Source organism: Leptonotus elevatus, chromosome 19 (assembly GCF_054856555.1).
Source record: "Leptonotus elevatus isolate MCC_2025b chromosome 19, RoL_Lele_1.0, whole genome shotgun sequence".
NCBI lineage: Eukaryota > Metazoa > Chordata > Actinopteri > Syngnathiformes > Syngnathidae > Leptonotus > Leptonotus elevatus.
This window is the reverse complement of record NC_141257.1, coordinates 15,196,971-15,210,901: the sequence shown is the minus strand read 5'-3', so window position 1 is coordinate 15,210,901 and position 13,931 is coordinate 15,196,971. Positions and strand designations below refer to the sequence as shown.

General features: G+C 40.0%; 1 protein-coding gene across 1 annotated transcript in view; it reads left to right on the top strand.

Annotated features, from left to right (window-relative positions):
* The window catches only part of gabbr1b (gamma-aminobutyric acid (GABA) B receptor, 1b), a 299,674-nt gene that overhangs the window by 240,810 nt on the left and 44,933 nt on the right, over nt 1-13,931 (top strand). The window contains exons 15-16 of the mRNA XM_086062376.1: nt 2,688-2,765; nt 11,936-12,086. Of these exons, the coding sequence (XP_085918502.1) occupies nt 2,688-2,765; nt 11,936-12,086 (229 nt within the window). The remainder of the gene's footprint in view (nt 1-2,687; nt 2,766-11,935; nt 12,087-13,931) is intronic.

The window sequence follows — 13,931 nt, the reverse complement described above, 5'->3', positions numbered from 1 at the left end:
GAGAGAGCTGTCAAAGAACAAAAAGCCTAGCTTTAAAAAAAATAAAAAAGTATTTCCATCACTGTTAAGTAAGTTAAATTCATTCTTATTTATCTTTAAAGCAGAGTTGCAATGCAATGTTAATTTAAATGTATATTTTGTATTGCTAACTTTGACTGTGACTGTCAGTTAGTTGTCATTAAAAAAGACAAAACTGCAATTTCCACATCATTTTGGATTTAAAAAAAAATAACCAAATAATCCATAACCTTAATGACCTCTGGCAAGAGGCCTTTGCTTGAAAGGATTAACTCTGCATGTGTTTGACTTTCTCTAGCTTTTTCCGAAATGTAATCTAAAAGAAGGATCAATCTCAGAAAAGGGCGTTAAGGGAAAAAGATGAAAAAACAGACTATAAAGCAGGAAATGACACTCCTGTATTACGATGCATGTCAAAGTGAGGTCGTTTTTCTTTTATTACGCTGGAATAGCTTGTTCTTTATTTTGTTTATTTTCTTATATGAATATTTTATTTCCAAATGTGGATAAATCAGTTGGACCAACATCCTCGTAAGGATTGTACTCAAATTGGTAAGGCCATCTGTCTTAAATCGTTGGTATGGGATGAGGGATAGAGAAGAGGGAAAGAGGGCATAGGAGAAAGAAAAAATAGATAGAGGGATTGTAGGAGGGATGAGGATGTTTACGGATACCTGCATTAACATAAAGCTATGTTGATTACACCATTAATGATGTAGGTGCATTTTTTTTCCCAAAGATTGTTTTTTTAATATATGTGTGACATCATACATTTTCCGTGGTCTTCATGAATACAGTTCGCCCTCATTTATCGTGGGTTATGTTCCAAAAACTACAATCCTGGTGGATTTATAATTCCTTTAGATCTATCTTTGTTGTTGAAAATTAAACCAGTTGCAAAGACCTGTTCTTCACAATCACCACCCCACCCCGCTCCCTAAACAATAATTGTTGTGCTTACAAATCCATGTGGTTAACAGAGTGTGGCCAATCCACCAACTCTGGGCTCTATTTTCGTGACTTTCGAAAGTCTGGCGCAACGCATGATCTAAATCTGCGTAGGGGCGGGCAAGGCTTTGTTTTGGTATTTTGAATCAGCCGTTTTGCATCAACAAAAGTGACTTAATTTGCTCGTTTCACTCCCTTTAAAATTGATACGACAGAGGCGCAAAGTTCTTGACATGGTTGAAGGACAAACCGATTTGCTTGAGTCCATGCAGGAGGTCGAATTGTCCAAAGCACTATAAGGAACTTCAAGCAGCTTTTGTCAGAAAGAATGAGGATATATTAGTCACTCGCAGTACGATAATGTATTCTAAATCCTGACTGCAAGTCCTCAAAATAAAATTTTGCAGAAAATCATGCAATTGTTTGACACCTGCTTTCTAAAGAAAGATTGAATATCAATAGGCTAAGCTAAGGCATCTGGGTCAAGAGTAACTTTTTTAAGAAAAGGTTTGAGTACGGCCCCTGAAAATGACTGTGGTGCATAGCCAATAAACAGTTATTGATCTGATCCAATCCAGCTTTCTTCGTAGAGCGCTTTTAGAACAACACAATTGACCGAAGTGCTTAAAACAGCATAACGCAAACAAAAGAAAATGTAAAAAACAGTAAGGAATACATGTAGCTAGAAAAAAAATACCAGGATTATAAGACCAATATCAAACCAATATAAACAAGGGTAAAACACCTATTTCAAAAATATTATAAATAAATAAGACAATAAAAAGTAAATAATTTAAAAGCCAGTGAAGAGTGTTTCAAGATTTAAGAGCAGAAAATGAAATGGCTTGTCTAAGGTGAAGAGGCAGGGTTGCTCCTGGCTACAATATAGAGAAAGAGAAACACTACTACACTAATCATTCACTTTGATGTTATTGATCGACCAGGGCTTGTGTATGTTTCATTGTGTAAGCAAACTCTACAGTATATTGACTGTTTTTTTATAGGACAGCATTGCGTGATGACATGGAGTTTTCACCTTTTTCAAGCTCCACTTTACTCTGGTAAATGGTAACTTACAAGGCCCTCAAAGCACTTTACATTTAGACTACTGATGACACAGCATTAGGAGCAACTGGGGGTTCAGTATCTTGCTCAAGGATACTTTGACATTACACTGGCCTGGTATCAAAACCACGCTCGGGAGACAACCACTCTACGACTGAGCCACGCCGCCTTTTTCAGATAGGCAGGCATAGATAGCATTTGTGCTTTTATTAAATTTGAAAATAGGGTTGTGGGGGGATTTCGTGGCGGTGGCCAAGGGTCGGTGGGTTGCTGGGTGGGCCAAGTGCCAGTGGGGTACCGGGTGGGCCTGCCGTGCCCCGTTCTGAGCTCATACTGAGTTTCCCCCCCCCCCCCCCCCCAAAGGGACTAATTCCACAATGCAATGCATCAAATCCAAACACGCAATTGGCGACTAGTCGACCTATAATCGTCATCGACACATTGATTAGTCGACTCCAGTGTAGCCTACAGTAAATAGTAAATTATTGTATCTATAACTGTCAAGCTGTTTGGGGGTGGACTGTATTTGATCAGAAGGTAAACAATAACGAGTCAGGCTGAGCAATGAGGTATTGAGTTGGACAGACCGTGTGATATTAAAATGCAAGTTAGACAGTTATAGTAGCTCTCAAGTCTCTACTCTCTTTCCCTCACAGGAGGAAGCTATAAGAAGATTGGATACTACGACAGCACTAAAGGCAATCTGTCCTGGTATGGGAATGACAAATGGATTGGTGAGCGATATTCATCTTCCTTTTGCCCCCCTTTTTTCCCTCTTTATCACTGTCTCTCGCCCTCCTTCTACCTTCTAATCTCCTCTTTTATCTGACCCTGCACCCTTACCAGCCCTTCCACTAAGTCCTCAACCCTTCCTCGTTTATTTCCCTCCCTCAGCCTCCAGCGCTCTACATTCAAATTGCATTGTGAATGTTCATCAATCAGCCGGGCTTTATCGCGTGCTAGTGTTTATGATCCTTAACCTATCACAGCAGCTATCCAAATGAGAGCCACAGTTAAGCAACATGCTACATAACAAATATTATGTTCCATTTACTAATTAAACATGCAGTGAAATGTGCAGTTCATGACAGTGGAAGTGATGTAATGAATAGAAGATGCTCGTTGGCAGTCCAAACATAACAAGAGAATAGCAATCTTGGAGGTAATGGCATTGGTCCCCATGACCTTGACTTTGAGGAATGAAAATGTGTTTCCTAATCAGTATGGAGGCAAAGTGAGTGCTTGTGTCATTTCAGCTTCCCTGAACACACAAAATATGTGGCGCCAACAAATGTGGAGAATGTATGTTAAATAGACAGGGAAACTATAAATTATACTTTATTCAGTGTCTTCCACATCTGTGATTGGAAAGCACAAGTTGAAGAAATATTTTTATTATTATTCATGGTTTCAAGTTAGTCTGTATTTTAAAACACATAAAGCACTTAAAAACTCTTAACTTCAATGACAATTGAGGTATTGTTAGTTAAACGAAATTATTACATTTAATCTCATGTTGATGAATTATTCATAAATAAACATCTGTTCAAAAAAAACATGATACATTGGCTTTCCGGAAATAAAAACCAAAAAGCACAATCATTATAAATTATAAATTCATGAAAATTTCAGTTTTTTTATTGCGGGACAAATGGGAGTCGGAGTGCACTGTGTTGCTACCGTGACAGGTAGATCACGGACTTCCCCCAAGTCGATCGCAAAGGCTGTAGGGGGTAAAAAAAAAGAAAATTGTGTATGCAAGATTTTGCGCAGAGTCCATTCGCCACCGCCTCACTGTGTGCGCGGTCTACATAACAGTGATGCTTCAGGGAAAGTTAACTGTTTATTATGCTAGCTGGTGGCTAGCTGTCAGGCTTGTTAACAACACTTGTCTCTGTAGTGACTCTTTTTTTCACTTGACAGGGTCTTTAGTTAAAGCATCACCTGGAAAGCTAATTACTAGTTAACTTAGAAGATAGCATTATTTGGAACGAAGCACCTAAATTTCAGGTGAGCAAATGTATTGGAACAGATAGTTGGATTGTTAAAATAAGTCTATGGCTTCAATAACTTCAATGCTATCCTTTAGAAGTACAAATGGCCTGCAGGCCTGACTTTGGTCATGACTGCATCACAGGCTGTGTGCTAGAAAAAAATTTTTGTAACCAAGCCACCATCGAGCAAGGTCAGCCAAGCAACCTTTCCCTCTGCTGTGATAAACCTGGGGGGAGCCAAAGGATGCTCCGACCTCTAGAGATTTTTGTGTTGAACGTCATTTACTATGTGGTCATGCACCCTCCAGCCTGTCTGCCTGGACCATCTGGACGGCAGGTCAACAGATGCTTTCGGACAGAGGAAGAGCCAGTTACCCAGTATTTGTTGTGTGGCAGCCAGTCACCCTGACGTCCTTTTAAAGATGCCCATCTCTCTGTTCAGCCACAGTGGTGACAACAAATATCCAGAAGACACTGAGGACTTTTTGAGTGTAAATTTCAGTAATGTTTTTCAACAATATATTTTACTTGAAGTTATTTCAGTGACCATTGTGGGTTTTCTTTAACAGAACAAATAGTACCAACAATATTGCGTGGGTGTGTTTGCTCTTATTGCGCTCTCGCTCTGTACAATCTGTCCTTTTCTAATATCTGTTTGTGTCTGTCTAACCCTTCTCATATCTTGGCTCCTCCTCTGTCTCACCTCACTGTATTTGCTCACAATCTCCTCTCTTCTCTCCGTGGCAACCACTGCTGCATCAGTGCCTCACTCTCATTTTGCCGTGGTAACCATTATGGGGCTTGTCGCCATGGTAACATATATCCTGATCGCACCATCAAGGGCAGGGAGAGGTTTTAGTTTAAACCTGTGCACTGATATTCACATACACACACACACACAATTTTCTTTCTTACTCTCCCACACTCATGCACAGGTAACAAGTGTACTTACTGGCTTATATTCAATTTCTTACAAGTTAACATTTTGTTTTCTTGTCGTCCTTGTTATCTTTTCCATTGCAGTGAACTTAGTCTGAAGGCACAAAATGATAGAACTGTTTCCACAGTCATGTCCCGGGTTAGAAGGCAAAAAAATTGTTCCGCATAAGGTTAGCTAGCTAGTGTTAGCCCAAGAATACACAAACATTTTAAAAAGAGTGTACATATATTCAAATGTAGCTGCATCTTGCAGCATATTTTCGAAGGTCAAGTGACACCCCTTATTTCAGATGACAGAAATGGGCATGAGTAGGCAAATTTGGGGGGGGGGGGGGGCGTGTGGGGGTCATCAGTGCTATGAATCATGACCCAATCACAAATATTGTAAAAAATGTAGGTCATTGTTGATGTCTAAAGGTGGAATCCAATGAATAAATAGATAAATAATAATAGCAATAATGATAATAATAATAATAATATAATGATCATAATAATAATAATAATAATAATAATACAGTAATAATAATAATAAAAAACATGTGCCACGCAAAGTGAGAGAAAAGGGCAGAATGATTTTGAATGCAAGAAAGGGGCGGCATGGCTCAGTGGTAGTGGTCATCTCCCATCTGTGAGGTTGTGGGTTCGATCCTCACCCCTGGTAAACATGTCGAAGTGTGCTTTAGCAAGACACTGAACCCCAATTTGCTCCCAGTGGACCTGGCAGCGCCCTGCATGGCTGCAGTCAACCTCTGGTGTGTGAATGGGTGAATGTGAGGCATTGTAAAGCGCTTTGGGCACCATATGGTGTAGATAAAGCGCTAGATAAAGAGCAGTCCATTTACCACTTACCAAAGGTCACCTCCTTGAAAAAAAAAAGAGGAAAAGAGGAAGACCTCATAGATTTACAGTGTAGCCTCGATGCCAATGACCAGAGCTCTGAAGGCAACTTTTGGGTCTGACAGTGAGGAAGGGAAGTTGATTATTCCAACACTAGCCAACAAACTTAGACATATTCTGGTTTAAGCAAACTAGCTCTTAAAAGTTCAGTGTGTTGTGTCGCACTCAACAATCAAGACCTCGTAAAGAAAGCCACTGAGTTTCGAGAAGTCCATCAGCAAAGATGGAAATAGTTGATTTTTGCTATCACCATGAGGACCATCAGCAAGTTTCAATGGAATGTGCACACTCATGTATGTGTTCAGAAAATGCACATATATCTCAACCAAATGCACGATGAGCACTTCAAATCCCTTGCTCAAAGCCGTTCTACCAAATCCTGGATGAAGCTGGCAAAGGTGCGTCTCAGTCTGATGATTCTCTTTAATCTGCGATGAGTTGCAGCCATGACCTAATCTATATTTTTAGCACAAGGAGGCTGGCACGTAGAGTCGATTAGAAGACCAAGAGCCATGACGCAGGCCTGATGTTCAGACTGCCTTGGCCATGCAGTTTTGCCTACGAGAGCTACCAGAAGATGAAGCCACTAACATCAGATGAAAAGTGACTCTAAAAGTCTGAATCATTTTAGGTAAAGCTTCGTGGAAGAGGAAAGCACTGTGTGGAGTGACCGGGAGTTGCACCAGCAAAGCATGTCTGTGAAAAATCTTTAATGACCGAACCAAAGACTTTTAAGGCACGGGATTAGAAAATATGAAATTCTATGGGAAAATGTAATGTGAATAGATTGAATTCAATAATGGTCTTATTCAGTCCAATTCGGTCCAATGAGTAGTACTTTTATTTTAGTAACTGAAGTTGATCCACAAAAAGGGCAGTTTCAGAGTGGGTGTGAGCCAGCCCTCGCAGACCAACCCACAACCACTGTTGACATCTGCCTCCTCATCCTACATGAAAACCTGTGTGTGTATAGTGTTTATTTATCAGTACCTCCGCACTGTCTTTGTGTCAGAGTACAGTACATCCTATTTATAGTCCTTGATCTTCAGATGCTAATATCATATACAGTACACATATCTATGAAGCATCCAAGAGGCATTCAACAAGCTTTACTGGCAGACTGGAATTTGCCTACATGACAGATTTCAGGTTGAAGAAAATCAAAAGAGAGGAAAGTCTTTTTGTGTCCTGTGTTGTCACGCAGTCAGTCTGCCAAGGTAAAATACCTCCAGGCTGGGTTGGGATTTTCTGGCATTTATCTGATCCCTGACCAGAATAAACACTGAAAGATGTGCTTGAGTGAGAAAGCCATGGCCAAGGTGAAAGACTTGCAGTCCTAGACACTCTTTAGACTAAAAACACTCTGAAGTCTGAAGGGATCTTGTCAACCCAGATGTCATGGTGCTACCTTTTTTTATTAGTATCCTTAACTCCAAACCATAGTAAGATGTAATCTTAACACTGTTTTTGGCTTGTTCAACTGGCAACATGCTTCTTTGTCTAACGATTTCAACAGCATGAAAGTAAAAATTACACAAGCTTGCTCAAATTAGAGGCTTTATTTATATCCTTTTCAGTACCAAAGCACTCAAGCATGGTTACAAAAGTTATCTACATCTGCGGCTGTGTTTACAATTGACCATTCGCAAACCACGGCCAAACCATGCCCTCAAACGCCCACAGCTCCGACATGCGGCTCAAAGCTCCATTGACCTCCATTGTCAAATCGATCCTCAAAACTTTTGTCAGCTTCTTTAATATTAGACCAAACAGAGTTCCAACAAGCTGTGGACGTCCAACAAGCAAAATAGTGACGTGATGTGCCCATAGATCGTATGTGTGAATCGTGTGTGATGAATCCACAAAGTGGAGTGATGTCTTCAATGTCTTCAATGGGATTACACAGTGTGGACACTTTCACCCCCCAGAAAAATGTCTCCAAAACAAATATTTCCTATGTACGCTCAAACGTAAGACTATAATGGGCTAGGCTAAAGCTAACTAGCAACCGAACGTCAAAATTGTCAAATTCACTCAAGCTTTAGAGGCAAGATCATTCAAAAAACAGGACATCAAAGTTATACTTATGATTATTTAATATTGTATACAGTGTTCCCTCGCTATAACGTGGTTCACTTTTCGCGGTCTTTGCTGCAATTTTGCATGCATTTTTTTTTTTACTGAGTCCCGTGATTCTGGCTCCCGTCACGTGTTGCCCTCTTCACTCTGGCTAACTCCCGCTAGCCGCTCTTGTTAGCTGCACTCACGCTAGCCGCTCTTGTTAGCTGCTCCGGCTAACTCTGGCTCGCACAGTCTTTCGGCGTCGCTGGCAAGGGTTCTTGCCGGCTATCAAGTCGACGTTGCTCGCCGAGATACTAGCTTGCTCATGGCAAATATTAATTGGTAGTAGGTTTGCGAAGCTTTGAAATGCACACGATTCGGCTGCATTCTATTATCTAGCGACATCTAGTGGTGAACATGTTCACATTCTAACTTTAAAAGGAACAAAGTCTGGGCTTTTTTCTGCAACAGTAAAAGATACAACTTGTCGAGGGGCAGTCTAACCAGCTGCAAAATCTCTATATTTACTTTCTGGTAGGCTGCTACGTCAGCACAAATATACTTTTACACTGAGCATGTGCAGTGTGAAAAGGGCTTTACAGTGAGTTTGTTTATTAAAATAAAACCCCTTTTTTAAGGATATACAGTATGTTATAAAGTGCAGTAAAAGCTTGACTATATTTGAGATTTAATACTTATCTATATTTTGAAGTATGTTCTAACGGATACTTCAATCAAATGTATTGCTCCTAATGTTACATCAGTCCATTTTTTTTATCAAATTGTCTAAAATTACATATTGTCTTAGAATGAACAGTATCGTATGATTCATACTGTTTATTATCACTATATACCATCAACACTTTTCATCAAAACTGCATAGGTGAGATGTTTCAAAGTCCTCTGCATTTAAAGTTAAACTTCCTTTTCATGTTGATTGTTTGATGTTTTGAATATTCATGTTGTCTCTAAATTCAAAATGAGCCTGCATTTTTCAGGTTTAAATGCAGCTCTGAGCAGCTTTTGTTTCATCAGGTTAAATGTGTTAATGCAAAGCAGTGCTGAGAAATTAGGCAAATTAGCTTATACACCAGATAGAGGCGCAGAAGATTAAACACAAATATGGCAACAAATATAATAGATACAGATACGCTAAGGGTGATAAAATAATACGACTCAAAAGTGTCTCAATGCCTTGCTTTACTGTAACTAAATGTCATCACTTTTGGGCAGAAACCTCCTATGTCCAAATTTGGTCAATTTAATATTTTTTCAATTAATCTATACTAATGGTCAATCTCTATATAGGTCAACTTTTTTAACAAATTGTTGACCAATCTAAAGTGTTTACGGCTTGCTCTCTGACGATGCAATGTTAATGGCTAAAGGAACATCTAGTTTATTTTTACAGAGGCAAGCACGTCAATGAATTTTGAGCATCTGTCATTCAGCAATTGTCAACTGTCAGGACACCCTATCGTCATTGTCAATCCGTCATTCGTCATTCCCTCAACGAAACAGGCATCTGCCACGGCATCTATTTGCGGATTGACGAACCTTCCGTCAATATTGACAGAATGCCCTCTTCTTCTTTTTTTTTTTTTAAACCTAATCTTAACATCAGTCTCGCATGGAATCCCATGCATTAGGCATTACTGACACCTAATTGTAGAAAGAGCATATTGTATAACATGCTTTCAAAGTCATTGTTTGTGAGACCAATTACCGTCATGGTTTCATTAAATAAAATTCCAAACATATTAAAAACACAAGCAGGAGCATATCTAACTAAAATGCAGGTTTTATAATTGTGACGAAGTAAGAGCTATTGTGCTTTGTAGACATGGTTTCAATTGATGTGCCATCAATTGCAGTGTGTAAAATGGAGATGACTGATTGGCTGTCATCTCGCAAATGCAAATCATTTCTCCTCTGGGCGAAGATCTCCCCTGGCCGATGACATCACGCTACGGCAACTCTAATCGGACAAACAGCATTACGCCCCATTAAATAAGAGTGATGTGCTCGTTTATTAGTTCAATTTGTTCGTTGAATTCACCTGGAACCTTTGTCTTCATGTGTACTATATCCATTGAGCTAGCGTACATGAATAAGTCGGATTGTACTTGTAGTCTTTTGACTGAGCCTTTATTAACATGCCACGTTCAGACCAGTAACATAGGAGAGTCTGACCTCTTAATAATGTGTCCCACCGGATATCTACCATTAGTTCCTATTTAACTACTCTCAGCACACTATATAGTAAAGATAATGACAATTAACTGAACTTTGATTTGTGTTTTGATGTTTTTTCTTAATGAAATATGAAGAAAAAAAGATGTGCTCTGGCAGGTTACAGGAGGGGAAACAAAAGTGTCAACTGATTTGCATTTCCTGTCTAATAGCCAATAACAGCGATTATCACCAACATCAATTTGCATAAAAAGCAAAATGACAGAAAATCTCTTAATACTTAACCATTTTAACCACAATTTTTTACTTTGTTCCTGCCTACACCATGTATGTTTTAAGCAAGATTGTGTACATTTCATGCATTTCACTTAATGAAACCATGACTGTGGACCGCACAGCAAACAAAGACCTCCCAGCCATGTTCCTTAGCTGTCATGATGTGAAAGTCAGTGATTTTGAGAGGCTACTTAGTTCTTTAAAGTGATTGTTGCTCAAATTGCACTGTACTTGCTGTTACATTGTGATATAATGCAGGTGGTGGTCATTTGCAGCATGCTTACTGCATAACATGATTGGAACACAGCTTTAGGGACATTAGACTTAGAGTCATCTTTATTCTGGCTATTGTGCAGTCCCAGTGGCAGTAATCTGCAGTCAACATCAAAAGACATGGACATCAGTTAATAAATTTGGCATATCCGTCAATGACAGATGTCCCATTTTGGTGACGAATTGACAATTAACGGAATATTGAGAGACAGGAACCCCCTTCCGTCAATGCTTAGTTTGTCAATTTTTACAATGTTGGTGGAATGTCCACCTCTCTTTTTTTGTTGTTGTTGCCTGAACAGTGATGGTTTTGGTGATGTGAGGATTCCACCCAATGCCAGCAATTGGCAATACATTGCCAATGATAAAAGTTGTGTTTTCATTGACCTTTTCTAAAAGAGAGATTAATTTGTGTTAATGAATGTATTTTTTTACAATTTTTTTTGTTGTGTCATAGGGGAGAAGCACCAGATCCTTCACTCCTCTTTGGCAATCTGCAACCATAGTAATAAACATGTCAAAATAAATTGCTCGCTGGCTGTGTCTATCAAGACTGATGGAAGATTTTGTGCAGCTCTTGAATTGTACCCTGTGGAGGTTTACTTAACAAAGTGTGCTGGTAGTTGTAGACATATAAAACTAGAAGCAGACCAAATAATTCAAATGAGAAATGATTCAGTGAAAACTTCAGTGTGCCTCAAAATGAGGCATGACATTACAAAATCAAAACCATATGTGAGGTATGAGTACTAACATTACATAAATGCACGCACAATGTAACTTGTCGTTACTTCAAGTATATGGTCTGTGTAGCATTCATATTAGAGCTGAAGTGAAATTAATGGCACAACTGTGCATTACTGCTACTATAGCCACATTTGCGCATACTTTAGCTTGCTCTAGTCTACTGTAAGTTTGTTTATGATAAGAGCTGGGCCGAAAGCATGTGACCAGTGCATTTACTGGCCCTGTGTTGAACTGCCACCAATTCTGGAATTAACTGGTTTATTTAGCGTAGCAGAAACTTTAGCAGGGGTGTTTTAAAGTGGACTGGGCACTATTTTCTCTCCGTTAACTCCAGAGTTTTTGGTTATGGATCTGTTAAATCGAGGTTGCACTGTACACAATGCTGAGCCTATTGCTCAGGAGTTTGTCATTCGGGTGAACCATTTTCTGTTCCAAGTGTGTTCCTTGATATGACACATACATCAGGAGCCCATTCCCTTGCTCCAACCTCTACATTCTCATTGTTCTTGTCTTTCCCTTTATAGGCTCTGGACCCCCTGCAGACCAGACAATGGTCATCGAGGAGTTTCGCTACCTCTCCCAGAAGCTATTTGTGTCCATGTCTGTGTTTTCTGGTTTGGGAATCCTGCTGGGCATCATCTGCCTTACTTTCAATATCTACAACAGCAGTGTCAGGTACATGCAGTACTTTTGATGACCATGAAGCACATTTTATATACTGATGCCTGGTTGTTCAATTCTCTGTTATTTTAATCATAGGTTAACCTCTAACCACTGGTGGTTAAATTCTTAACCCACCGTTAGTTAACCAACCGTTAAATATGCAGTATTCAAAACTTGGTTAGTTACCTTGTTAGTTAACGCCACCGTCAAAGTTAACTGTGTGGTTAACGTCACTGGTTAGCATGAATTTATCCCACAATTCCTCATTTTGTTTACTTCCAGGTTTGCACAAAAAAAAAGCTGGATATTTTTTTGACAGATATTTTACATGTTGTGTGCTTATGTCTATTTCACATCTGTGTTATTATATATAATTGAATCAAATTTTTGACTGTTCCAGTTACTGAGAAAATCTCATCATTTTACGTTTGCTTCATAGACGCCATGTTTACCTCTTTCCATTACAGGGAGTCTTCGAGTTACATCGTACGTGCCTCGTCCGTGCCTCGTCTGTAGCATCTTCTTTTTCGTTAATTTCCCACAGTAATCACGCCATTTTAAAGTTATTTAAAGTTGTGTTGTTGTTACCTCCAGCAACGAACGTCCATCAGCCGGTCAGCTCGTCATCAGGCGCGTTACATTCCCTGATTAAGTTTGAATTAGCTCTGCTCTGCCGTCCTTCAGCAATGAATGTCCGTGCGGAAACACAAAATGTTGGTTCCAGATCCTCTGGGTCTTGCAAATGTGTTTTTTTAAATTACTGTACAAAGTATTTTGATGTAAATATCGACTTTAATGGTGAAATCTGACTTAAGTTGATATTCGGGTTATATCGTCAGCGTAAGAACGGAACTCGGCCGTAACTCGAGGACTCTCTGTATTTGTTTTTGTCTTCATTTTGTAATGTCATTCAACTGTTCAAATAGATCACAATCATGTCTTATAAATTGAAAAAAAATCGATGAAATTTATGTTTTTTTCCCAACTTTACAAAAGATTCTGACAATATAAATAAAGTAGGATGGTGTCGATCCTTGGAGGTGTGTTACTTTTTATTTTATTTTATTTATTTATTTTCCTGGATAGCTCAGTTCATTCGGTAACTTTACCGATTTGACATGTCATCATCATTGCTCTTTTTATTTTTATTTTTATTTATTTTTTATATATTCTTATTTTGTATGTGGGTGTGTATGTGCATGTGCGTGTGTGCGTGCGTGTGAGTGTGTATGCATTAGTTCACCTAAAACCTATTAAAAATCCCATACTGTTCACCTAAACCGAACACTTCAGAATCCAGCCAGAGTCGTGAGGCCGTCAGGAGACCCGAGGAAGGACCAAAGAAAAGAAAGGAAAGTGAAATTCAGCACCGACCAGACACCACCCACCACCCACCGGGCCACCAACCAGAGTCCTTCACCAACCCCAGAAACATCTAAATTCCAACACATCAGGGAGACCTCAAGAGACCAAAGGAGAGACTGAGGAAAGGAAGGAAGAACAGACGAAGCAGAGTGAGATCCACAGACACCAGCCTCCACTGATTCAACGACCAGAAGAAGAATCAGATTGTGTCTGAGTTTTGACCCCCACCAGGACAGAGCAAGCGCAACACCTCAGGGCCCCCCAGGCAACCCCCGAGCCCCCGCAGGAGCCACCGGCCGGAGAGCAAACCCAGGAGCAGGAGCGCCCCCTTCACCCAACCCAACGCAGCAGGACGGTGCACTGCAGGCCCGCCAGGCACCCCACCGGCTCACAGCCCCCGCTCCCCCCAAGGAACCCCCGCCCCCCCATCCACCACTGCTCTATACTGCGGTCTGCCCCAACTGATGGCACCCCCCCCCCCCCACCGAAGTG